General features: G+C 45.5%; 1 protein-coding gene across 1 annotated transcript in view; it reads left to right on the top strand.

Moving 5' to 3' along the window:
- LOC8025605 (serine/threonine-protein phosphatase 6 regulatory ankyrin repeat subunit A) overlaps nucleotides 1-27,358 on the top strand; it is a 77,349-nt gene that overhangs the window by 7,333 nt on the left and 42,658 nt on the right. Inside the window, exons 3-13 of the mRNA XM_029971935.4 lie at nucleotides 689-733; nucleotides 2,713-2,913; nucleotides 4,498-4,650; nucleotides 11,088-11,291; nucleotides 13,016-13,296; nucleotides 13,484-13,630; nucleotides 14,285-14,353; nucleotides 17,076-17,334; nucleotides 19,651-19,725; nucleotides 20,323-20,527; nucleotides 23,333-23,420. Of these exons, the coding sequence (XP_029827795.2) occupies nucleotides 689-733; nucleotides 2,713-2,913; nucleotides 4,498-4,650; nucleotides 11,088-11,291; nucleotides 13,016-13,296; nucleotides 13,484-13,630; nucleotides 14,285-14,353; nucleotides 17,076-17,334; nucleotides 19,651-19,725; nucleotides 20,323-20,527; nucleotides 23,333-23,420 (1,727 nt within the window). The remainder of the gene's footprint in view (nucleotides 1-688; nucleotides 734-2,712; nucleotides 2,914-4,497; nucleotides 4,651-11,087; nucleotides 11,292-13,015; nucleotides 13,297-13,483; nucleotides 13,631-14,284; nucleotides 14,354-17,075; nucleotides 17,335-19,650; nucleotides 19,726-20,322; nucleotides 20,528-23,332; nucleotides 23,421-27,358) is intronic.

The following is a 27,358-nucleotide window of genomic DNA, read 5'->3' as shown; positions in this document are numbered from 1 at the left end:
AGGTGTTTCAGTGGTCATCAGGAACTATGCTTCGTGGATTCCTTAAATTTGAATATGTGCCTCAGATGCCCTCCAGCTTCTAAAATAGTTTGTGCATTATGTTGTTGCTGCATACGACCGTAAAGAAGAGGGTGAGGGCAGCCCTGAACACTCTGTTTGTATGCAGAGGTTTTCGTGCAGAGAAAAGTTTGATATTGAACTGCAAATATTGTTTTCTGCGTAGTTAAGTCCTCGTAGATTCTGTTCCAGTAAGGATCTCAATAAGCGTTGATATGTTGTCAGTGTCCCTTTAAACATGCATGGCAGAGAGCCCCAAGGTACGCTATGATGGTCTGTTAGCTCCGTGTTCTGCTAGATAATATATTCATTTTAAATACTGTCAACCCTCACGGTTTACTGCAGGAACGATAGCTTGTCTGGTGATTATTTGCGAATGCACGGAAAGTTGGGGACATTCTATTGATGTTCAAAAGGTTTTGTTTAAAGTTGCATATATACTGAGCTAAAAAGACTTGTAATGAAATGGCACTGAAGCAAATATGGAAGTGTCTGAAAACTAAGCTTTTTGTCAGTTAGGTTTGTCTTTGATGCCTCAGAACTTAGATATTTTGGGACCCTTCTCAGATACAAGTTTGGCTCTGTTGTTTTGGAGTTACCGGTGAGATTTTTTTTTTTCTCTTCGCTGCAGGATGACGGTATTCACCAGTTGAGACCAGAGACTGTTGATGTAAAGGTGAGAGCAGTTTGATCTATTACTTTTTTGTATTAGACCAAAGGGTCTGACCGAGCATTTTTGCTGTAATTATTATAAAACTTTCTTGTGCTAGTGATCCAGCCATGTCATATTATACTAGAACAAGAAACTTTTTCTGTCAAGCACCTTTATCCAGAATGTGGGTAGGTTTAAAGGGTGTACTTTCTGAAACTTTAATTTCTTGGCAAGAGACAGATTGTTTTTGTTATATCTAATAATAATAATAATAATAATAATAATAATAATCTTTATTAGTGACTGCGAGCTACCATGAAGTATGTGTCAAAATAACAGATTGCTATGTAAAATTGACTGAAATTTTGGTGAATGGATACAGCAAGCCTATCTTTTAAGTTTATATTTTTTTACTCAAATCATTCTGCTAGAATGATCAAATAACTGTTTGCTCTGTGTCAAAAATGAAGAATGAAAACCAATTTATTTTCTGTGGCAAGATGATAACCAATGCAATAAATTCTTTAGAAGGCTTTAAGTACATAGCAATGAAGTATCATTATTATGGCAGTGTAACTGTTACCACATTTTTAGGCATATATTTGGAAATGGCCACTGTTCAGTCTGCCTTTATTGACTTATGCTGCCATAAAAAGTAATACATTTTTGGTTTTATATGTTTGATATTTTAGTGTGACAGTTGTACCAGTAAAACACGAGAGTTCTCTCTACCTCAGTCTAGGCCTAGATATCTGTGGTCCGTCTTACATTCTCGAGCATTCTTTTCACGCCTACTCTGGTTTGCAGTGTAACTAGAGCGTACTTAGCTTTATCGCTGTCTGGCTTTCTGGGAAATGTAGTAGAACATGTCCAAATTTGTTCTACATTAGCCATTTCCAGAGGTTAATTTCCTTCCTCAGGGCAGCCTGATTTTTTATTTATTTATTTATTTATACTGTCAGCTTATTACAGGGCTTTTTGAAGTGTAAAGGTGTAGAGGCAAAACAAAAAGGTCCAGTCATGTATACACAATTTTCATAAGGCCTGAACGAAATAGGGTAATTACTTGCATTTTAGGGGAAACAACTCAAACTCTAGAACAATTTATTTGTTTATTTTATTTATCCACAGTACACAAAGGCCCAATTAAGGGCATTACGTGAGGGGCGGTGGAGTACATTCGGTGATTCAGTGTAGGCATCAATCAGAACAAAATAATAAAAATAGTCAATAAAAAAACTTAAAAAAACATAAAAAAATTTTTTATCTACGAAAACATGTATATAAAAGAAAATGAATATGCAAGTGGAGTTATAATGCTAGCATGCACGACAACAACCTAAGAAGTTATGATTCAAAATAAATAATTACAAACAATTATAATGAAAATAAAAAAAAAAAATAATATGCACTTTGACACAGAAATGAGAGTAAAAAGGGCATCAGAACAACAAAACGGCAAAATTCAGGATGCAGTGGGTGGGGGATCATGATGGGAAAAAATGATTGGAAAGGGCATCGCAAAACATTTTTTTATCAAATACCTTGACAATGGCTATGGGAAAACCGTTCCAGTTCTTGATTGCATTAGGAAGTGGTGAGTTATTAAATGCGGCTGTGGAACCAAAGATGTGTTTGAAGCTTTTTGCTATTATTTTGACGATCAGATATTCTATTCGGCAGTTCTAAAAGTAATGTGCCTGATTGACCGGAATTAAAATGCAGCCAATGAAGGAGACAAAGTAGTGAGATTAGGCGGTGAATTTCGCCGCCTATCTCGCTTGATTCGTAGCTCAACGATGTGATTGACAAAAGCAAACACAAAAAACTTGCTTGGAAAGGCAAGCAATAATTCGCATGATAGTATGTAACATGGCATAAAAGCAGAAAAAGTTGTAAAGCTAGAACTTCTATCTATTGGAGGTACAGGTTAGCCTAAAGAAAAGCACACCAGTTATTGACACCTCTTCCTCTTTTTATGGCATGTCTCTCTCTCTTTGCAGAAAACAGTCGAGGTGCTCCTACGGCACGAGGCAGACGTGAATGCCCGGGACAAGTTCTGGCAGACTCCACTGCATGTAGCGGCGGCCAACAATGCCGTCTCATGCGCCGAGCTCATAATTCCGCTCCAGAACAACGTGAACATCTCCGACCGGGCCGGCAGGACCAGCCTGCACCACGCCGCCTGCAATGGGCACACCTCGGTGAGTTGCAGGGGGTAAAGACGGGGGCAGAGCGTGGCAAATTATAAACGCCGGTACCAGTTGTCTCGAGAGAGAAAGATCAGTTTAATATAGGATGACACTTGATCCGTGTCGTTGCGTCCCGAAAGACAAACAAAAAGGAGCGACGGAACGAGAAAGAGGGCGACTGAAACGAGAGAAAAAAAGGAAGCAGATGATAAGTTAGGCGTGTTTGCTTTGGTGCAATGAGTTGAAGCTGTTTGAGTGCGTGTCAACTTCAATTCATTTTATACAATGGGCGACGGCGGTGTTTTAGTGCAAAATAAAACTAGGAGAAACTACCTTGGTAGTGATATTTGCTACTTTGTGTATAATAAAGCATCGCCAGCAATATGGACCCACCGGGACTGTTGGTGTCCGCGTCTATGCCCCGCCATTCCGAAGCAGCTGAAAGGCATTAGAAAATGGTGAACCTTTTTCTATAGATTATTATATTAACTCTATGGTGAGTGGGGTGTCCTTGATGATGCAGTGAAAAACTGACCATTCCAATCACTGCTCGTAACAGAAACAATCTTGTATTTAAAAAAAATATAAATATGCCAAGGTGCCAACATAGAATGCAACAACCGCCACCCTTGCCCTTTTTATTTTGTAGAAAGGCAATACTGTGGGAGGGACTGGAACTGGTTTTTTGCAGGGAGAAGTTAAGCCGTGCATATGCCTGCCCCAGAACTGTCCGTTGAGGGAGCAATAGTACCCATTGTACAGTCATCGCTTGCAAGACTGATATGATACTTTTTGTTAGTCCCTTTAGGATGTGCTAGAACGGGGTTAGCTCTCACCGAGGTAAACTGCTGGGATTAGATTCCAACAATAGACCGACCTCACCAAGCGTTCGGCGCATGCATGACGCCGCCGTAAGTTCAGTTCACAGGAGGCAAACAGCAGTGCACGAGAGGGCTCATGCTGTCTCCTACCGCACCCGCACAGAGCTCCAGCGAGGTTCTAGCATGCGCGGAAAGACTAAAGTTCCCTCAATGCATTGCGGCAGCTGTGGCGTAGTCACATTGGCTGGTGACATCGGTCTATTGGAGTAGTGAGCCATCCAGTAGTATAGACCTTTTCCACAAGGGTGCCGCCATCTTGAATTGTCGTCACTTCCAGTATGGGCGAAAACATTGTTTTCCCGTCGCCACGCCAATAGAAGACATTTAGGATATGAGCTTGTCACACATTCTCGTTTTGGTTCCCCTCTATTTTTTTGCTAGTTACAGGTTGAAACGTTTTATTATTTTGTCGTCGCCCATACTGGAAGTGACGACAATTCAAGGTGGCGGCGCCCCTGTGGAAAGTGTCTATATCTTAGACTATTAGTGTGTGCTAGCTCCTGGTGACTTTGTACTAGTGTGTGCAAATAAAATAGCTCGGAACTTTCCTGTAGCCAGGAGTGATATCCGCCTCTTTCATTCATTCTTCCCAGTTGAGCACATGCACCGACAGTCTCATAGATGCCGCTCTCTCTTTCGTCTCTACCTTACATGCTTCCCAAGATAATGCTTTAATGCACTTTTTTTTTCTTTGGTTCCCACTGCTCTTTGCTAGATGGTGGAGCTGCTTCTGCAGAACAAAGCTACATGCAACTTTTTTGACAAGCGGGATCGGAGGGCCATCCACTGGGCGGCCTACATGGGTCACACAGAGGTCATTGCCCTCCTGGTCAGCCATGGGGCAGAGGTCAACGTCCGTGACAAGGATGTGAGTTTCATTTGAGAGGGTCTTTTGTCCCCCTCTTTCTGTTTCTGAAGTAGGTCCTCATGCACTTCTTGATGTTTTTCCAAATTAACATGAATGTTACAAATCTATAGTCCGTTGCAACCTAAGAACGAAGGGCGAGGGTAAGACGGGCCGGGGAGGAGGAAGCGGATGGAACGCTGGGGAAGAGAGGGGGAAACCTCCTTCTCTCTTTAGCGTTCCGTCTGCTTCCTCCTCCCCGGCATGTCGTACCCTCGCCCTTCGTTCTTAGGTTGCAACAGACTATAGTTGTAGTGAGAGGATAGCATGCTATACACTGTTTCACCGTATAAGTGCAAGCAAAGCAGAAGGTACAGGAGCGAGCCCCATGCTTTGAGCTCGCCAAGCCAGGCAAGCGTGCTTTTGTCAAAGAGAGTGGCATTCAAAGCTACATCCGCGGCCTTATAGCTTTGGCTACTCTCACACTTACAATGGCATAAAGATTAGGCAGAATTGCGGTGGCATTCTCACTTAACCTCTTTTACAGCAAAACTGCATGAGTCACAGGTCGGATTTCTGGAATATTTTTGTGTCGTCGTCTTCAGGAAAAAAATACCTCCAGCGATTGAAGCGAAAAGTGCATATTACGTATACAACGTACAGCACAATATTTGTTTCAATAAAGAACAAGCACGAAACAAGCATCCGAACCATATAATTGATGATTAGGTGCTCCTGATTACAATGTGAAGCAAATAACACTCACCGTATATGTTTCCCGGTAAATATTACTGTTGCGCAAGCTGCCGTGGTGACAGCAGCTTGCGACGTGGGGAGTGACATCACTAGCCTTTCATATTAAAAAGTTTTGGTAATGTGCATTTACTTTCATCAATCATTCGGTATAGACCCCTTTGCTGTTCACAAACATGAACTGCCGCTTCCATCTTAAGGGAGGAGGTGGGGAATAAATATGAACTTTCTTATTTCTAGAGATATCTGAACGAAATTTACAGGGTGTATTTATAGCACAGACATAAGAGTAACTGCAAAGTTTCATGGAGCTGTGCATATTATTTCTCAAGTTACAAATATTTATCAAAATTGTCCATATGCATTTCTTATCCCAGGTCTGGAGAATTTGAAAAAGGTAGTAGCGACGTAAAATTTGTTATGATGACCCCTGGATAGGTTCCCCAGGGCATAACAGAGCCCTTTTTTTAAATTTCTTTGTTGAAAGATTTTAACGCAACTTTGAATTTTGTGTAATCAATGAAACCCACATTCATCAAATTTAATTTTTTTATTATAAATTTTTAGCATAGTTTTCTAGAAAAAGGGCTCTGTTATGCCCTCACAAAGTTATTAGAGAACAGAATAAAAAAGACAGCACAAAAATCCATTCATCAGTTCCTGAGATATCGCTGGGACGAGCAGCCACGGCAGTGAAAAAATCCATTCTGAGAAAACAGCACTTGAAAGTTGCACACAGATTTTCAGCTTTAGAATGACCCTGCAGAATAGTCAGAAGTGTTCTTGCGCACTTTCTTCTTGTTCCGCCTTTCCAACTTGTCTTGATGTCGTTTGCTGGCCTTGTGCAGACGTAGGGCATCTTTCTCGGCAGCTCGTTGGAGGGCTAGATGGGCCGGCTGAAGTCCCACTGCAACCGATATTTCTGCAGTTGCCTTGTAGCAGCCGGCATTGAACCTCAACACCGCTTCATGCAGTGCAGTTTCGACAGCGATCAGCGATGCATGCTGTTCCTTAGGCATCAAAGACCACAGGACAGAGTGGAAAGACTCAGATGCATTCTGAGTCTTTGCTCCCAAGCAGCGTTGAAGCAGAGAAACCTGCGACAGGCGTTGGTAGACGGGCAGCATAGCTGCAGCGACGTAGGCTGGGAGTTTGTGCTTGTGCTGGGGCTGTGGCTCACCTTTTGCCTCGGCAACTCTATGACGGCACCACGACTGAGCTCCCTCCGGACAGAGTTCATGGTGAGGCTCCTGGTCAGTCGACGTGACATGATGGTAGGTGGCCATAACAGCACGCTGCATCGCTGCCACGTCCTTGGAGTTGTTTCGGAGGGCCCAGCCATAGTAGTCGGTAAGCTTGTCGATAAGGGCCTTCGTCAACCTGCCCTTGCCGCTCAACGGCTTGTCGCTCTTCTGGACAAGGTTGCGCAGTGCCGTTCCCATTCTCTTCTGAACATGGTTCAAACACTCTTCCTTCACGATGGGGACTAGCCCGTAGACGTTCTCTTCTGTAAGGGCAGAGAAGGTCCTGCTGTCCCCGTCGGAGACAAGTGCTGTATACCGCAGGTCGTGCTTGGAGACAGAGCGCTTGAAGAGGGTCAGGGCCGCCTCGACCTCCATCCTCCCAGATTTGGCGTCCGTGTTTTTCTGGCAGACATGATGCATGTGCCAGCTGTCGTACCCTTGATCTCCAGGCTTGGGTCCTGTTTGGCACCCAAGGCACAGGTTGGATAAAACCACGGCGTCCAAGATGAGGCCTGTGTGGTATTCTATGACTGACCCGACTCCGATGTGAGACGTGTGCCCTCTCTTGTGCCATGTGCAGTCATACACCACGGTGACATCCTTGCAGAACCCCGGGTCCATCTTCTTACAGGCTATCTTCACCGCGACAGCTGACTCGGCATAAAACTTTTCCACGCACAGGGCCTCTGGCTCTCTGAAGGTCTTCTTCAGGTGCTCTTGGAACGTTTTGTGGTGGAGACCTCTGTGGGAGACGTTCATAGCTGCCCAAAAGTAATTGAGAGCTGTCTGCCCCTTTCCTATCTGCTTGATTGCCATGATGGAGCGGATGTTGACTTCGAAGGCCCTCGAGTCTTGCTGGCGTGGCGAAGTCCAGGAACTTGCAATAATGCCGTAATGGGGGCATACAACCTCGAGTTTTGCTGCCAGTCCGAGTTTGGTGCCTTCTTGGACAGTCAATCCAGTCCCCGAGCAATGCTTGCACACTGTGCAGCAGAGCAGGTTGCTCAAAACGTCGATCTGAACAAGGCAGAACTTCTCACCTTGGCTTGTAGCAGAGGCAGGCGTGGGATCGGGCAGCATGGCTTCAAACTTCCTCTGGGTTGCTGGCAGAGCTCCAAGTTCGGCTTGAACGGTATCACGATGTCTAGCTTCTGCTTCGATCTCCTCGCGTGTCAGGAAATGTATCCGCAGATGGGTGCTGGAAGACGCGCTCCCACTTGTCGCGGCAGGCGGAAGACGGGCACTGGGACCCGCGATCTCGGGAGGAACCACAACGGTCGGCATGCTCGGTACTCCAGGCGTGAGCGGGGCGATGCATTCTTCCTCGACGACAGCCGATGGCACAGAAAATCCATCACTTGAAGTGTTGACGCGATCATCATTGACGGCACGCCGTGCAGAAACTTCCAACTTCGCCATCCGCACTAACTTCATGGACCGCTTCCGCGCGCCAAACGCGCGCACCGTCTTGTACTTCGAACCCCGCATCGTGTGCGACCACGAAACAGACGGGCACGCTACACGAAACTACTCAAAGAAAGTTCAGAAAACGATCGTAAAGATGGCGAAAAACGAAGCGGAGCTGACAAAGCAAGAGTGCGTGCAAGCAGACCACTACCAAAAGCAGACGACGCGAGCGGCAACAGCAGGAGAAACGGAAGATGAGGAGAGCGCTCCGCGCGCGGAGAAATCGCGTCCCAGCCAATAGCAGTCGCGCGCTCCCCCGCACGCTCCTCCAGCGCGCGCTCTGTCCAATCGCGTTCTTGCGATTGCGACCTTGAAGAACGGCGACCACGCCGTAACCACGCGGCCGACGCCATTTTGGGAGCTGGCAAAAAAAGAGAAAGAATTCACGTTCAAAACAAGACTAAGATGGCGGCTGTCGGCCGAACGCGTTGGAAATGTCGAGCGCGCGAAGTTGGGGTTGATTTTGACGTTTGACCGTCGCTTGGATGCTACTCAGGCCTCGTAAATAATTGTTTTTAAATATTTCCCCGTTGTATTTGGTGCTGATAATTACAGAGAAGGTAGTTTATGAGATATACAACCGAAAAATAAGGTTTTCTAAAAATCGACTTTTTCGCGATTTTTCGGTTTTCAAAGCCCGCGTCCTCCCTTAAGCGACTTCCAATCCCACCGTCTTTGCAAGCCTGTTGAGCTTGCTTATGTCACCAGTGCTAGAAAGCATGATTGCTACACGGAAAACAGAGTGGCAGATTTAACAAGGACCCTCTGCTGTACAATATTGCATCTTGGAGGAGGCAAGTTGGTTTACAATAATTCTCTAAACATTTGAACAGATCCAGCACTCCTTCATTCTTTTTGGGTTCACCTGGAGAATTGGTGGTTAGATGTTTCATCTACACCTCAAGCAGCGGTGTTAAAGTGGCCTTTGTTCATCCTTTTTATAAACCGGAAGTTCTCTAGGACGTAAAAGACGAGCACCACCTGGTGGTGTTTGCCATAAAAAGGGTCTATTGGGGAGGAGGAGGGACCGTGACACCCCAAGCGGTTAACTTTAGAACTATACGGATGGGGACGACAGATACAATGACTCAGCGTTCAGCCGAAATAACCGAACGCGGCGTCAGCGTTCGGCTTGAGTTCGTGTTCTCTGGTGAGGGGGAGGAGGGGCTCTTTTGTTTCCACTCTGGCCTGCATGAACAATGCAGCATGCACGGTCCCAGCTCAGCACAAAAGCCAAAGTGGGTCAAGCTCGAATTCTCTGAGGATCGATCCGGCACTTAACGTCGCTTTGTCGGTTGTTAGTATTTTTTTTACATTAAACTGTGCCCCGTGCTCTATTGTAGAAGATGACACGGACATGCCTATAATGCCTGTGGGCATGTGCACTGGCCTTGTGTTGAGTAAACATAGAGTGTGGGGAAAACAAACAAGTCAGAGCGCCCCCTATAGTTCGATCTCCTGCCCAATAGTGCAGTGAGCAGTCGTTGCAGGTGATACCACAGCTTCGCTGTCCAGCCAACTTCACAGCATAGATTGAAGCCCAAACTTTTTTTTTGTTTTCCTCGTCCTCTTTATTATTGTGTAGTAGCAGTCCAATCAGTCGGTGTATGACTTCAAATGCAGTGAATCATGCAACAGCCCATGTACTGTCTTACTTCTTTTTATATATAACAAATAAAAATCACAGTTTTTAAACAACGTTGCCGAGGGGAAAAGGGCTATTTGTCGAAAGACAGTTCGTAATAAGGCAACTTATTGCAGGGCTGTTCGTCACATTGGGCAATTTGTCATGGGACGATTCGTCACTGGGACCACTCGTCAAAAAATTGGAGAGAATGTTTGAAGATCTTGTTGCCCGCATATAGTTTTTTAGTATTCGGTCGCTTTTGTTATTCAGCTTCTGCGTAGTGCCCCCTTTAGAAAGTTTAGTCTTGTTTCTTTTTAGGTTGGTAAATATTTTTATGTGCGACACGGAAATAATCTAACTTGTCCACTTGCGCGACACGGACAGACGGTGCATGCACGACACAGACACGGACTGTACATGCTGGACACAGCGACAGACCGTGCATGCGGGACGGAAATGTTTCACGTAACACCCCACAATTGCCCAGCAATTTGCCATCCATATTTTTCCATTAGTGACTGAGAGAAGTGCCAAGATTCTGGTAGACAAGACATAATTAGTCAGTGTATATTAGAAATCACTAAAACTGATTTCTTGTGTCGAGAAAAAAAAAAATTAAATTAAGGGGGTCGCTGGTAATTGTACTCACTTGGAAGACCTATGCTCAGTAAACATATAAAATGCTACAAATATAAGGAATATCTATTAAGAGTTTGACGACTTGCCCTATGTGACGAATAGCCCTGCTACCTTTTGTTGTGTGACAAATAGTCATTTAACGAATGGTTTTACAGCCATTGCCAATACTCCGGTGAACATTGACGAAGAGAATATAATAGTGCCATCTTGCTTCTTGAACTGAGAAGCTTTACCATGTGGAAGCACACAAAAGTTTATATGCCGAGAAACTGAGGGAGAGGAGGAGACGAGAGCGTGTGGGGACGTCAGAACGCCGCCGAGCTCTGTATGGGACAGTTAGTTGTTAGACCTAAAGCTGGGAGCCATTGTCTCAACTGCACCTGTCAAATGCGTTCGAATGCGAGAGCCAAATGGCGGACGCAGGTGTTTCGCGTTTTAACGCGTTTAACGAGTGCAGTGGAGACAAAGGTTTAGGTCCACCCACTTATCATTCCAACCAGAGCTCGGCACATCCCCGCATGCTCTCCTCTCCTTCAGTTCCTTGGCGCATGGATGGCGCCATTACCAACTTAGCATTGGAGGGAGAGTGGTAAATACACACTGTTGGTAGTCCCTCTTACAACGACCCCAAAAACTGAACTCTGATTCGCGATCCAAGTGTTGGCTCGTGGGAAGTAACTTGCCTGGAAGCGGCTTGGAAACAAACACGTTCTCGCTTGTTTCGCCCACAGCTGTACACCCCGTTGCATGCTGCGGCGGCCAACGGGCGTCTGAGCGCCCTGCGGCAGCTGCTGAGCCTCGGGGCAGAGGTGGACGCTCCCAACGCGTCTGGCAACACTCCGCTGCACGTGGCCTGCCTCAACGGCAAGGAGGACATCGCCGACGAACTTCTCGTCGCCGGTGCCCACAGCTCTGCGCTCAACTGCCGCGGGCAGGTGAGTTCATGGTCGCCCGCTCCTCTCTGTTTGCCGGGAGGGTGCAGTTCCCCAGGCGCTTCCTCGGAAGTGGTCCTTTGATTTTCACCCGGCGGCATCGCGGAAGTGTCATGCCGTCGTCTGTTGCGATTTCAGCGGTGGCACGGCGGGGCAGAGGCGGCACAGGAGATATACACCAATTAAAAGTCAGTTTTGGTTACATAGCAAATATTGGGTCAATGAAATAGATCTGGGCAACGTTTCGGCTGTTATGTCGTATCTGGGCAGATAGCCCCCCCCCCTGCCCAAGCCTGACCCATATATTTGCCCCTGCTTTTGACGCGTGGGCAGTGGGGAACGCTTCGCACGCGAGTCAGAGACGCATTCCAAACGCCGTAGCAACTGCGAAGCCCTCTTTTACCGGACTGCGGGGCTGTCGGTAGTAAACCAGGGGCTGTTGACTTGTTCGTACAGAAAGTGGTAGCCAAAGGTCGCAGTGCGCGCCGATCGAGCTTTCACAGCAAAAAGGCGTCGTCATTGTCTTGGGAGTTTAGTCGTTGCGACCCATAGTCTTTGTTCCCAACTTTGTGTTTCACGAGTCTAACGACCCGGGAAGGTCTTGCCAGTAGACGTCCTTGACTGAAGCTTAAGTTTGATCAGTATGCAGCAAGAAACTTCAAGTATCTTGGCCTTGTTGCACTTCGTTTGAAAGGTTTTGTTTCCAGATTTTTTAACAATATTGTGCGAATGTCGTTCAATTGGTAGATCAACGCCTTATCGCGCTGTGAAAGAGTAGGTCGGCGAGACTATGTGCGTGTGGTAGAAGGCACATGCCAAGCATCGGTGACTCGCTGTTTCACACTGCGATAAAGCGCTGATCTTCCGGCCGGTCAGCATTTGTGCGATATTGTGAAGAAATCTGGAGGTTGTACATCGGGGTTTGGTAACTTTTTGGCTCAATTCCTAAAATTTTGCGAGGATCATTGTCAGCTTATATGCTTTCATGAGTTGTGTTTGAGGAAAATTGTTTTATAGAGTTATATATGAACTGGGAATAAATGTTTTTTTTTTAATGATTATCAAACATATGACTCTTTTGATAATCGCCGGGAATTTAATTCACAAATTATCGAGAGTGCACGGACGTTTTTGAAATTGGTGAAACTTAGATACTGGGTCACGTCAAGGTTGTTGATACGATTAGGTTACCGTAAAATTCCGAGACATGCCCCACCCCCGAAGGATAGCCCACCCCTATTTTTGACTTGGTTTGCTATATCTTTTTGAACACAGAAAGATAGCCCACCTCTAGTAATATTAGTGCCGGGATCAGTGATGGCCTCGACGTAAGTGCGGCTAGTTAGCTATGGTGGGATATACGTGAACATTGCTGACTCGGAAGTACTGATATCTTTGCTTCGTTGCCGGAAGGCACACGACCTTAAAATAGCAATTTTTTAAACTTTTCTTGATTGTACATTGAAAGTTAGCCCACTCCATATTTTCACCCGATTGGCTCTTGATGTTAGGTGGGCTATCTCTCGGGATTTTACGGTATTTGAATCGGCGCCATACACTGGCCTCGGCAAACTTTTTTTCCATCTTCTACTGCCGTGAGCAGCACAAAATACCAAAACAGGTCAATTACGTGGAATTGATCCAAAGACGTTTTTCCCTTCGCGACCCGTTTTGTTCACGTCGCTTGGTCGTCCTGCAATCCCTGTGGCGTCTCATTCTCCCCGCAGACGCCGCTGCACTACGCGGCGGTCTCGACCCACGGGGCAGGCTGCCTGGAGGTGCTGATCCGCAAGGGTGCAGGAGTGAACCAGCAGAGCGACGACGGCCGCAGCCCGCTGCACATGACGGCCATCCACGGCCGCTTCACCCGCGCCCAGACCCTGCTCGAGCACGGGGCCCGGGTGGACGCCACGGACCACGCGGGATGCACCGCCCTGCATGTGGCAGCGCGCCACGGCCACGACCTGCTCGTCGGCTCTCTCCTCCTGGTGGGAGCCTCCTGCGACCTGTGAGTGCTCGCCCGAAGTTTGTCTCCGACCAGTCTGGTTACCGCAGTCTTAAAAGTGGTTTGAAAAATCTGCCAAACAAATTGTCTCTTTACTCTTACATCTGTGAGTTGCGTAGATTTTTTTCCAGTGTCGATGACCGTGAACCGCACACCGACTCGGTGTGTGTCCTTTCTTGTCTCGACGCAGCCACAGCTCCTCGGGCATGACTCCTCTGCACATGGCCGCCCTGGGCGGCTTCACGGAGTGCTGTCGCAAACTGATTCAGTCGGGTGCCAAGCTCACCTCGAGGGACAACAAGGGACGCACGGCCGTGCACTACGCCGCCTTTGGAGGGTGAGCGAGCAACTCTGTTTCCTCTCTGTTTTCGTGTGCGTGGCATAGAGGACAGTCACGTTTGAGGAACATCTCTTAGAAGTCGTGTTTGTGAAGCAGATTTGTTTAGCGCTGAACGTGTTGAATGGCTGGCTTCTAGCCATTTCTTGGAACACACTCCTGTAACGGGAAGTGCGTCGCACAAGTGCTACATCGGTGTTAGGCTGGAATTTGTGTCCTTGCTGATTGCACACGAGTCCCAGCTAAATGCTGACTCGACACCTGTGTCTGATGTGTGCTGAACTCTAGTAGGCGACGTAGAAGACCAGCCTTGCGACCTTATCTGCGAGGTGTTGAAGGGGTGCAAACTTCGCATTACACTCCCACTCGACTGCTAGCTCCAACTGAATTTTGTTGCAGAAATGCTGCGCACAACAATGTTTGTGTAGTTGCTGAACAAAACTGTACGAAGTTCCTCTGTGCAACATTACCGTGATGCAGCACGCAACACATTCTTTGCTACCACTAGATTTGCCACAATACTGGGGTAAACCTTACCTAGGGAGACTCCATGATGTCGTAGTACGGTTCTTGCAGGATTGCACAGTTCTTTAGGTTATGTTGCTTGCATGGTTTTAAAAGACAGCTGGAATATTCTTGGCCCTTGTCTCGCAGTAACCCGGAGACGCTGGAGCTGCTCATCGACAGTGGTGCGGACTACACAAGCTGCGACAGCTATGGAAGGTATTGGTCTTCCCCCACCCCAAAGGAAAGAGATCAGCAAAATGTGGTTATATTTGGCCAGATCGTTCAAAAATAGAATTACCAAATGTAGAAGCATGTCACAACACTGAAAACAAATCTCTCTAAAAAACAAAACAAAAAATCGATAAAAAGATTTTTTTTGTTGCATGTTCTATCTAGGGGCTTTAACCTCTTGCCTACTCATTTTTTCCCTCGAGGAACATACAGAAATTTTTTATTTTAAACGGGCAATGTGCCTTAAAATAAGAAAAAAAAGTATTTCGACTTCCAGGTGTCGTATCTTGCTCTAAATCAGGACTACTGGTCCGAGTCCCACTAATGTGCACACGCTGCAATTGATGGAATGCTTGCAGGATTCATAGTTTTCATCACTGCTGTCAATGCTTATCAAGCTATCGTCAGATTCCTAAAAATAGGAAGGGCCGAAGGATTTTTTGGTCACATTTGCCTGAGCAATAATCCCATTCAAAAAGAAGGTTTTGTATCTCTTTGTCGGCTAAAGTAGACCTTCGCGCCAAAGCCATGTTGTTTTAGTGCAAACACTCTCAAGCGACTACTTTTTCTTTTCTTGGCAAAATGGAGCATTCTCTCTCTGTCAAACAGCAAAACAAACGAGCAAATTGCCCAAGGTAAATAAAGCAACAGAGGTGGTTTTTCCATCGAGTGACACTTGTTATTACAGTTAAACCTGGATATAACGAAATTGATAAAAGTTCACAATAATTCGTTATATGGAGGATTTCGTTACATGCAGTTTTCGCGGAAAAACTCGTAAAGGACACGTGCAAAGAAAGCAAAAATTAAAAATCCATGTGGGCAAACTCACCACGTCGTTTATTTAGTGGAAAAGAAGTCTGTAAGCTTGCCTTGTGTCTTTCGCGCGAGCGATGGCAGCATGCAGCGCTCAAAGGACACCAAGGCGTTTAGAGCGCTGTTGTCGTCCTGGGAGCCGGCGGCCCGGCGTAATACATCAATGGCATCCAAGACCTCCCTCGTGGTAGGCACCAAAGGCTGCTTGCCTTTGGTGGCAATTGGACATGAACATATATGCATTTGAGGTATAGTCGCCGACCGATTATTCGGGCTTCGCAGGGACCGAAAAAACGTCCGAAGGACAGAGCAGTCCGAAAGATCAGCAGATTAAAAAAATTGCCTTTATTACTTCCAAGTGGGCTTAAAAAAGCCGTAAACAGTGCCTTGTTTCAGTTTACGCCTCCGTTTCCGTTCGGCAACTTTCTGTTAGCTTGAGAATCGCTGCCTTCTTTTCTAGCGTTATGATCGAGTACTTTCTGCGCTTCTTAATGACACATTGCGGCGGCAGAAAAACAGATCGAGCTATGATGTCCAAGCAAACGTTGTGCAAACGAGATAAGAGGCGCAAAACCACGAACGCAAAATGGCGACTGGCGACGCAAAGAAACTGGAAAAGCAGAATGATAATAATGATGATGATGATGATGTGCAGCTAAATTGAAAAAAAGGGCTAGCATAGCGTCACCTAGCGGTGGGACTCAGGAGTACTCAAGTAGGCGCCAGTAGTGGTGCCAAACCAAGCCAATCCATTTGCAGTCAACATAGAATTCAAAATGGCCGCTCCCACTGATCGCTCGCGACGAGTTTGACCAAATAATCAAACTTTCGGACTTCAAGCCTTCCGAAACATTGGCCGTGAATATACACTATTTCTATGGGGTAAGTCACAGTTCAGCCTTTGGGTCCGAAATATCGAACAAATCGGAATTATTGGAGTCCGAAAAAAAAAATGGAGATTGCGGCGGAGTGAGTTCGTTAAATCAAGGTTATCCAGTGCGAGCGCTTCGTTACATGGAGTTCACAAATACAAGCGCTTCTATGAAGATTGCGTCGGGGGATTGCAAAAGTTCGTTCAATAGAGGATTTCGTTGTATACAGGTCCGTTACATCCAGGTTTAACTGTAGTAGGCAAGGGGTTAAAGGGCAGGTTTTCTCAATTCCGAAAATTTCGGCATTGTGAGTGATTTCACATTAAAAAGCACTAATAAAAGGTCTTGCACATTAAAAAGTACTAATAAAAGGTCTTGCACATTAAAAAGTACTAATAAAAGGCACTGCATTATTTGCTTCGCAGAAGAATGGGACACATTCTGTGAAATCTTGCTTTAAACATGAGCAGAAACCAAAACTTCGGCCTCATTAGACAACATTGGCCTCGGGCCGCCAAAAACTTGGCTACCATGTGGTAAGAGTGGTCACGTGACCCTCTACGCGACGATGGACGGCATTGGGGCGGGCCACCGTGTAGCGCCCATAGGAGACAGTGCTGATGTCACCTGTTGCGCTTGCCCGGAGTAATAAAAATAAACAAAAAGTAGCAACGTTGATGTTTAGCTTAACGTTGGCTTGCCAACGGTATAGTCTCGACTGCGTCGTTGATTGTGCCTCAATTCGCCTGCTAGGGTCGGCCGATTTTGGCAACTTGGGGCCTTTCAAAGTTTGTCGAACAGCTTAAGAAACATTTAGACAAAACTAGGTTGTAATATTAGACGTGCGGTCTTAGGTAATACTAAAAAGAAGTGCATTGTTTTTAAAAAAATTGAGGCAGTGTTGCTTTTTAAACAAGTGTTTTTTTTAGTTTTTTTATGCTTTTACGGTAGAGCAGTGCGTAGCATGGCAGCGAGGCGCACACGTCTCCAAGGCCGAGCGTCCTGTGGTTTGTGCGCAGGCTGCCCCTGCACTACAGCGTGGGTGGCCCCCAGCAGGGCTGCCTGTCGCGTCTGCTCTACCTGGGAGGCGCGGAGGTGGACCGGGCGGACTCCGAGGGCCTGACGGCGCTGCAGCTGGCAGCCTCCTCCCAGGACCCCGAGGGGCGGTCCCTGGCAGCCCTGCTCTCCCAGGGGGCCACCCCGTGCCTCAGGGACCACAGGGGCTTCGGGCCACTGCACTGCCTGGCCGCGGCGGGGCACCCCATGTCCCTGGGGGCGGTGAGTTTCCGGCCTGCCGAGACTCGCAAGAAGCAGTTCAACGCTTTTAAGGGGGAAAAAAATTTGCAGCTCATATCTTTTTGTACGGTTCATCTTGGCACGAGCAAGAGGAAATGCGCCACTTTGCCCCGAAATAGGTGATTCCGCTGCATAATTGCTAAGGAAAAGACGCATTATTTGCCAATCTGCAGCCGCGTGTGGCAGTTATGGGAGCTGCGGCGTTCTGTCGTTTGGAGCACGCGGAAGTCGACGAAACCAGTCCACCTCCGTCGCTACGCACTTCTTTGGCCCAATGGCAAACCGTCTGCTGTCTCAATCGCTTGCCACCACCTTTGGCGACGCTAATCCTCGAAAAGTCTACGATTGCGAGGGGAGCGCTTGAGGTCCCAAAGACAAATCCCAATGGGAGCCCAGTGACGTCGCTTGAAAGATGGCGTGGGAGTTGGGTGTACACTGACCTTCGATTTGTCGCGTTTTTAGCGCAGAATGAGCTTTATCGCCTGATTTTCATGGAGTCTTCTAGCGTGCAACTGTAATGGCCGGCTGCAACCGAAAACGGACATCAAAAAGCGTTACGCTCATGGGAACAGTACAAAAAAACGGTTCCCTGGCATGATTTGAACTCGTTACCTCAAGATTGCGAGCCGAATTCTTTGCCAACTGAGCTATCCACTCAAAAGCGAACTCATTGGTGCGGTGCGTGAAGGCACGGTTGCGTGCTTCGCGGCCTCTACCGTCATGCTGCTCCATCTCGTGGCGTGTGTCAGAAATGAGGGCGAATCTTCGGTAGCCGGTGCCGTTTCAGTTCCCTTCTCTTCTTCCCTGGAAGGCCTATCACGCATTCTGTCCTTGCCAGTCTTTGTCACCATAATCGAGCTTGTATAATTTTTTTAAGTAAAAACTGGTGCACACGAGGAAAAATGTTCTTCTGTCCTTCGTCCTATAGGTCGGACAGACTAATTCCCACTTTTAATTGGCTAAATTCCGAAAATTGTTTCACTCTCCCTTAGGTTAAAAAAAAAAGGGCTAAGAGCAAGTGCAAAACGAGCACCTTTCCATTGACTAAAAACTCAATTTCACAACACATTCTTCGCTCTTGATTGGATTGTTTGTCAGTAACGCACATCAAAACACAAGAAACATTGTGACCTCTTGCTTTTGGCCCAACTTGATGGGCTTCGTTGGACTTAACATTGGTTGCTCTTGGGCTTATGATATACAAGAATTTTTAAAGCTTGCTCCTTGGCCAAGACTGTGCAGAGAGAACTACTAAAGCCAGCACACGAGCCGAGTGCCATCTCTATGCGCTCGTGCACCTTGGCTTTGGCAGTGCGTCCTTTCACACGGTTTGGGCTAAAATGCTTTTTTAGCGAGCCTTCCCAGCCTGATGGGCCATTTGAAATTCATTATTAGACCAACATTATTACAACAATGTTATTAGATCAGTGTCATTAGATCAATGTTTATAGACTAGCATTATTAGACTAACTGAGTTATGGAACATTGCTCTGGAGGGGGGAATTTCCTTTGCACGGGGTGCACGAGAGGATGGGCACTCCCCATCAGTAGCAATCGTCATTATCTGCCGCATTTTTTCATACTTTTGCTGGCAAGAAACAGATTTAGGAATATTTTAAACTCCTGTTTGTTGTAATATATTAATAATGGATGTCTGGTGCATTGCAGGTATGAAGCACGTTTCGAATGCTCACCTTTTGCGACAAGAACAGCTTGCAGCCCATGCTGCAAGCTGTTCTTGTCACTCTAGTTTCACTCTAGTTTCAGGAGAAAAAACAAAACAAAACACAACTCTGCTTTTACTCAATCTTTTACGTGCTGCAGCGCTAATCTATGCTCTTTGTAGGGAAAGCTTGCTCTAGTCGCCCACAAGGTGAGAACGGTAGGACATCTCTTTCGAACATTTGGCCTTCTGCATGCAGTCTTTGCCTCTTGCCGTGTTTTGGCTTCAGTGTGCGCTGAAAGCACGAGGCAACCTAATCATTGTCAAAGACTGGGGCTGGACGACTGAAGCTCCTCCCTGCCATTCTCACCCTTTCAGTGGGCGGACGAAAATATCCTAATCTCCCGGCAGCGCTACCGATGCAAGTATTCAGACGTGATTTTAGTGACTTTGGGCGCCTTTTGTTCTACAGCTGCTGTGGGAAGTTAATGATGTTAATAATCTGAAAGTGTTATTATTTTATTTATTAAAATAAAGATGGTGTCAACAAAGCTTTGTTATGTCTGTATGGAAGAGGATCTACTCCCTATAGACTGTAACTTTATTGTGAATCTCTTCTGGCTTTTTCGACCCAGGTATTATCTGTGATGAGAGCCGAAGAGGTTAGGAGAGCGAAGTCAAGCTGCGGCGTGACGCCCCTTCATCTGGCGGTGAGTGGCTTCTACTCTGCCTCTCTCTCTCTCTCTCTCGAGAGAGAGAGAGACAGAGAGAGAGAGAGAGAGCCGTATGTTCCAGGTGCACGTCTTTTAATGCAAGATGTATCCTAAAGCTGGGTTTCATGGGAAAAGCAACTGACACGCCGGTTACGGTCATATTAGCATTATATATATTGCTACTAGAACATTTGAGCTAGTGGCAATAAGTTTGTTAAATACTAGATCATATGCGATAAACTCGGGAGATGCGATAGTGTGTCGCAAGTGAGCTGGGCACATGTTGCATGCGTGTGACATCGTGGGACATTGTATGTTACGTGACAGATGCCACATAGCTCTGATCTCGCGCGACATCACGCGACTTGACGTGAAGTTCGGGCGTCGTGTCATTTTGGTCACCCAACAGACCATTTGCAGCACGATCTGCATCTTGGAGTTTATCGCATGTGATCGAGGCATGCTTATATTTTTTACCCCTTCGGTTGCCACAGTATTGTAGTGCTACTTACCATGACTGTATTAAAGTGTTTTGCTCGCCGTACAAGATGGTGCGAGCGAGGTTGGTCAGGTTTTCCCGCTTTGCTCTGCCAGGCCTTGGGCGGTCACTGGAGCTGCCTGGAGGCCCTCCTGTCCAAGGGCTGCCTGGAGGTGGACGCCACGGAAGAGCACGGCTGGAGCCCCCTGGCCCTGAGTGCCCTGAGGGGTCACTCGCAGTGCCTGCGCCTGCTGCTGCAGCACGGGGCCCGCACGCTGGCCCGGAACCCCCGCACGGGGTCCACCGCCCTCCATGTTGCAGGTGAGGGCACCTGCCTCGAGTGGGGACACATAAGTGGGTGGGGTTTGTTCCGGGATACAACACGCTGCTATATGACATGCCGGAGTACGATTCCAGGATGTGACATCTCGCAATAGAACATTCCAGATTGACATCTTGGGAGAAGACGATCCGGGATAAGATATTCGGGTATACGACATGCAGGAATACAACGTAGCAGAATACGACGTACCGAAATGTGTCGTCCCTAAATATAGCATGCCAGAATATGACACAACGGAATGCGACGTCACGAAATACAACATCCAGAGATAAAAAATCTAAAGATAATGACATCGTGAAATACAACATTCCGAAAAATGATATTTCGAAATATGCCATTCCAAAATATGACATTTCGAAATATGCCATTCCGAAATATGACATTCTAAAACATGACATGACGAACTATGACAGTGGTTCTCAAATGGGGGTTCATGAAGAAATTTTAGGGGTCCGCGAAGCCGTGCCTCATCAGTCAAGCCCGGCAAGAAAAGTTATCTTTTTTCAGATTGAGAAGAAACGTTCCAACTTTCGGGTGAGTGTTTTTGTGTGTATGTAAATGAGAGATGTCTGCTTTATACTAGATCTTAGTTGTGTCCATTTATTAAATCATTATGCTAATTAACCTATAACTTTTCCTTCCCCTTACCACGAACAGGGTCCTCCACCATCTCTGTCGATCCACAGGGGGTTCGCGAAACATCATTGGTTGAGAACCACTGGACTATGACATGAGGGAATACAATATGCTGGAATAGGAAATTATGGGTGTGCGAATACCGAATAGTAGTTTTCGAACCGAATACCGAATCGAATCAAGAAAAAAAAGCCGAATATTGAATCAAATAGTGATTTTATTTGTAGGAATTTTTCAAAGTGTGCTGCGAATGAGATTATTATATGTGCAGAGTATGCACCTGTTGCAGAATATGCATCTTGTGCAGAAAGCTAAAATGTAAAAAAATTCTGGTGAAAAAAAAAAAAATAAAGCAGTTGCTGTTGGATGTTGGGCACTAAAGATCCAATTTTATGGCACAAATATAATCTATCTTCCCTAAACATCACAAAAAAACCAGAGTTACAGCCACGCATGCCTTTTTTAAGCCCAACCTAACACCGCGATTTTTTTTTTTATAAATGTTTGCATATCTCAGAAAAGGGGCTTTTTGCAATATTTGGTTTTCATTTTAAGGAAGAAAAAGGGCACCCGGGATTTTATTTCACGTAAATAAACAGATAGGTGTTAAATCTTAGTAAACAGGCTTAAACAATATAATCTGAACTAAGAAAAAAAAAAAAACGTGGTTAGGTGGCGCAAGACACCGTCCAACTGCCGCTATGCATCCATTTTTCCGTCTATCTATCCTGTTTTAGAGAGCCTTGATATAAAAGAGGGAGCAAGCGAAATTGAAACCACGCAGATGGCTCCAGTGCAGATTGGTCATAAGTGTGCATGTGTTGTGTTGTCGCGAGGAAAAAGGCGAGCAAACAGAAGGGCGACGACGCCTGCTTTCCCTGCCCTGTCTGCCCGCTCCCGATCGACGCTTTCGTTTTTTCGACACCTTCTCGCAGTTCGTAATTCAAACGCGGCTATCGAACGGTTGGAAACCCTCTCAAATCTAGGCACACTATTTTCCCGTTCCGTTTCGTTCCGAATCAGAATTTGCGGCTTGAGGTTCCAAAAGAACGACGACGATAACTCGGCTGGTTTTATCGGCGTGTTTAACGTGGTTTTCTTTCTGTGATCGTGCAGTCGCCAATTTCTGTTGTAAGTGCGGCCAAGTGTGTTTTACATCGGTGCTTCAATTTGAAACGAGGGGCTTTATTCTGGAAGCGGAGCAAACGGGATGTTTCGGTTGTGATGATCGTGAGTAAATCTGCGTGCTATAAAGTTCGTGGCGTTCGTTACTTTTTTTTTTTCTAACCTGTGCGTTAGATTTTTGTGGAATGGTAGAACCAAGAGCTGTTTTTCGCATGGTTTGTCTAACATCACGGCGCTTACATCGGGGGGAAAAACATTTTTTTTTTGCCAGCTTCGCTCCGACCGCGCGTCTTTGGCTGAATATATCGAATATTCGAGTGACCGAATACTAGGAATTCGATTCGCGAATCGAATTATTCGGGAACTTTCTATTCGATTCGAATTCGTATATTCGAGTATTCGCATACCCCTATAGGAAATATCAGAATATGACATCCCAGAACATGACATCCTGGAACCCGACGTATCTGAATAACATCTTGGGGTATGAGATCCCGGACATAACATCCCGGAACTCTACAACCCAGAATACAATATTTTGGGATACATACAACATTCCGGAATACGACATATCGGTGGCATATTGGAATACAACATAACGGAATAGAACGTCCTGGGAGAGATAAAATGTCCCAAGATACACACAACCTTCAGAACTATGATTTCTTTGAAGGCAGCTATCCGGAATATATCTCCTCAGATTGTCGTGCTGGGAATTCGGATCTTGGGTGCCTGAAATTCCAGGAAGTGTGGGAACCACGGTATTCAACAATTTTCAAAGTTTCCTAAAGCCTATGTGTTCTGTGATACTGACAAAAAGAAAAAAGTTTTTGCTATGCTTTAAGACTTCATAGAAACATGCATGTGAAGGCATGTAATTTTAAAGAATACCAGTGGAGGACAATTTCTTAAACAACTGGTGCACCTTTCAGAGTTAAAAGATGTTGTGCTTGTTGCTTTTTCTCTGTAGTAGTCGGGTTAAGTTAAAAAAAAAATTGTTGTCGTTTGTCCTTCATTTCCAGCGGCCCTCGGCCAGAAAGAGTGCCTTGAGATCCTCATCAGCAGTGCCAACGAAACCAGTGCAGTCGATGTGGCGGACAACTCTAGCAAGTAAGGACCAGTTTGGCCTCCTGTTGGAGCAAAAGCTATCATGAAGCAGAGTGCAATGCAAGGGGGTGCACCTCAAATGAAAATTTTGGGAGTGCACGTGCAAAACCAGCGAAGGGCATCGTTGGTTTTGCACAAGCAGTTATTTGGTTAAAGGCAATTTTTATCCTGTCTTTCGATTTGGAAAGGCTGCAAAGGACTACCATAATACCCTGAGTTATTGCCCAGCTTACCTTTTTGGCAAATATTGATTTCCAAAAAAAAAAAAACACCAAATGATCGTCCAGCCCTACAAATACCCCAACGCGGACTGCGCAATCCGCGAACATTCATCCTACTTGAATGATGTGGCCGCGGACCTTACGATTGGAGGATGTCCGTGACAAAGTAAAACGAAGGGGGGAAAGACATTTCACTTCATTTACGGATTCCCTCCCCGATTTCTGCGATCCCGAAGTTGGGGTACATTAGTGCGAAAGGAAAACAACGGATATAACAGGTAGAAACTTTGTTTTGCTTACAAAAAAGTTTGTTGAGTCACAAAAAATTTCTGAAACATAACGTGCTGTAACCCATTCAGGGATCGCGAGGTCATTGAAATAAGGTCACCATGAACCAGCTCCTTTTCCCGGAATGTCGCGACCGCGGCTGGTATCCGCGACTCCAACTAACTATAGGTGGCGCCACTCATTTTCCAAGATGGCGGGTTAGTGAGGGTCAGAGATGCGTGCCGCTGTTGAGCCCGTCTAGTGTGCTGGCTTCACTGAGCGACATAAATTATTTCTGGTAATACAAGGAAGCTAATGTTTTATGAGCGCAGGTTACCCCTTTAACCTGAAAACAAGAACGGTGTTTAGCGTATTATTTACGGAAGGATGCGCGTTTTAATTCTGGAGCGAAACCGAAACTTACCTCTATTTTGGATTTAATTTCTCGATATAGGCCTTAATTTCGAATTATTTCACGACTCAAGATATGTCTCACATCGTAATTATTTACTTAGAAAAGTTGTTCGCGGAAACTTTATTTTGTGACATACTGTTCGATCCAGGGTGATATTCGTAGTTGCTGAAAAAATCAGTGCTGATATCTGTGCGTTCTCGCAGCCTTTCTCTCGCTCAGATAATTGTCATGGGAAATAATGACAATTATTCCAGCACAAGAATAAGAAAATAATTCTAATTTTTATAATATGTCCACGAAACGTATAAACTAATAAACGCTGCTCTCACTGCAACAACCCAAAGACGGAATCCGAAACAGACAGCTGAGGTGTGTGTATGTTTTTATAGCACCGCGTGACGTGTAGGACTTCATATTACATCGATTGTTTGACTGTTTGTCTATCTTGATAACTATGTCAGAGTTTTTCATATGCTAAAAAGAAAACAGAATTATACCTTTCTGGAAAGACTATTATTGTTAAAGAGCGTATTCTCGTGATCTTGGCGTTAATTGGAGGCATACTTTGCCGCGATTTGTATTCATAATAATAATATTAAAATTCACATATTTGAATAAGTAATTCTTCAAGTTCTAATATAATTTGTTGCTTATGATCTAATTTTAAACGTGCGAAGGAATATGACAAAAAAAACTGTGCTAATTATCATCACTGGTTTCAGTTGCTGCATTTTAATTACCAATAAAAAAAATAGTCTAAAATCAATGAAAACATTTTAGCGAATGTGAGAAATCCATGTAAAATTACATTAATTGTGAATAAAGTATATTGTGCTCAAAGTCGCGACTTTTGACAACAGGCGAAACGCCCAAAGTCGCCGCCAATAACCTTCCAAACCAAATGCACAAAAGTAAAGAAACAAAAGAAAAAAAGAAAAAAGCTTTTTTTTTAATTATTCGTTTTTTCATAACATTTATTTACTTTTGTATTTGCTCGCCGTTGTTTTGCCAATCTCAACCTTTCCACTTCGAAGGAACGCCTACCTGCTTGCACGTCTGGTCACTGCAGCACGTTTCGTTGGCGTTGGAAGCCGGTGAAACAGTTGTGAGTTTTAATATTGCGTATACGAGCGAACTCAAGCCCTGTGTGTTTGCGTTAGCTTTACGTGTTCCACACTGCGCGTGCGCGGAGCCCGAAATTGCGGTCTTGGATGGCGCATGGCGATGGGGCGCACGCACAACGTGTCGCACGCAACTCTAACGCAACCACACACCGCTTGCGTTTGCTTCTATACGCAATACTAAAACTCTCCAGTAAGGTACAATCCCATACCGGCTGCAGCACTACGTTGGTACAGTGAAGAGTCTTGTTTACATTCGGAAACGACATTTCGCGAGCCATGATCGCGAGCAGTTCCGCCATGCCCGCTGAGCAGGAGAGTCGGGGGACCCTCACTAGAGCGCTTCCCGTTTCCGCCGCGGGAGGGAGGGCGTCGAGCTGGAGACGCGAATAGTTGTGCAATGTTTAAGAGAAAGCCAACAGGTAAATAAATATTTGCTGGAATACCACATGCAGACTTTTGTAGAGCGTCCCATTTTGGGCTCCATGTTCGTGGTGCCATCTATGCCATGCAGCAACGCCTCCTCACCCTGCATCGATAGCATGCAGTGCACGGATGCATGCTTGTGTGCACCAAGCAAGAAAGTTACGCAAGAGCCTGCTCCTTGCAATTCACGAGGCGCCCGTCACCAAAATTTTTGCCAACGCGATCGCCGGCTTTCCTGCTTCCCCAGCATTGCTCTTCATTGCTTCTTCCGTCCGCTCGCTCGTGGCGCCTAGCTGGTTTATCTATTTTTTTGTTTACTTTATTTTATTAACGAAGAGAACATAGCGGTGTAAGAAACTTGCTTTCACGGAAGAAACGTTTGTGCTGTATGCCAATCGGCGGTGTTCATTGTGCATGTGCAAGCAATGAACTTTGTAATGCTAAAACATTCTTTCATAAGCATTTCTTGCATAAAACAATGAAACTAATTTGTGTTTTGTGTTTAATGCATATCTTGTGCAGCTGCTTCAGATTTGATGGCAAATGGGTGTTTTTTTGTTTTTTTTTAGCTTTTTCTTAGCATTTTATGCTTACCCACAGAGACATGGCCCATCCCACTTTTTTTTCATGAATTTCATGCGGCAAGGGGTGGGCAATGACTCGGAATATCACGGTATGGGATATCTGATGAACCTTTCGTCAGCTCACCCAAGCATCATGAGGATAAATAGCGCAAAACAACAAGGAAGGAAGGACGGATGAGCGGTTACTGACAATTGACATTTTAATACACTCTATAGAGAAGGAGAAGAAAGAATTTCCAGATGCTATCGCTTAAAAGAAAGATTGAAAAGAACACCCTCATAGGTGCTTGTTATACCTATTAAAAATAAAATACAGTCAAACCCAGATATATTGAATTCAAAGGGGATCATAAAATAGTTCAATATATCAATAATTTGATATACAAAAATATGTTAAATTAAGGTCGGGACAAACGGGAGCCTACCAAGTAGAGCATCCAAGAGCCGCTAAATACAGTAGAGCGTAGTTGGTGGAGATCGCAAACACCGCCCCGCTTACACACGCACCTGGCCTGGACTTCCGCACAGCATAAACAACAAAACACAAAAATAATAATAAAAAAAATTATTAAATTCAGGCAGCATAAAAAGAAAGGCAAGAAAAGAAAAAAAACTGGCAAAGCAAAAACGGCAGAACAAAAAGTTAAGCAAACATAAGGCGTTCAAAGTGATATTGCACAAACGTTGTTGTCGACATGTGGACACTCGACTTGCCTAAGACTTTTTTTTGCTCATTTTATTTTGGGGCTAGGGAGTCGCACAGCATAAACAGAGTTCGGGGGAAGGGTGCAGGCTACTGTTACGACATTGGGCACTCCCTGCTCTCCCTACGCGTGTGTATGTGCCCTTCCCCTTGCTTTTGCCCTCCTCCACTTTTTTTTTGAGGTTCATTGTTCATCTTTTTCCA

This window comes from Ixodes scapularis, unplaced genomic scaffold (genome assembly GCF_016920785.2).
Source record: "Ixodes scapularis isolate PalLabHiFi unplaced genomic scaffold, ASM1692078v2 PGA_scaffold5__190_contigs__length_132052651, whole genome shotgun sequence".
Taxonomy (NCBI): domain Eukaryota; kingdom Metazoa; phylum Arthropoda; class Arachnida; order Ixodida; family Ixodidae; genus Ixodes; species Ixodes scapularis.
Note: the sequence above shows the minus strand (reverse complement) of the source record. Positions and strands in the feature narration are given on the sequence as shown.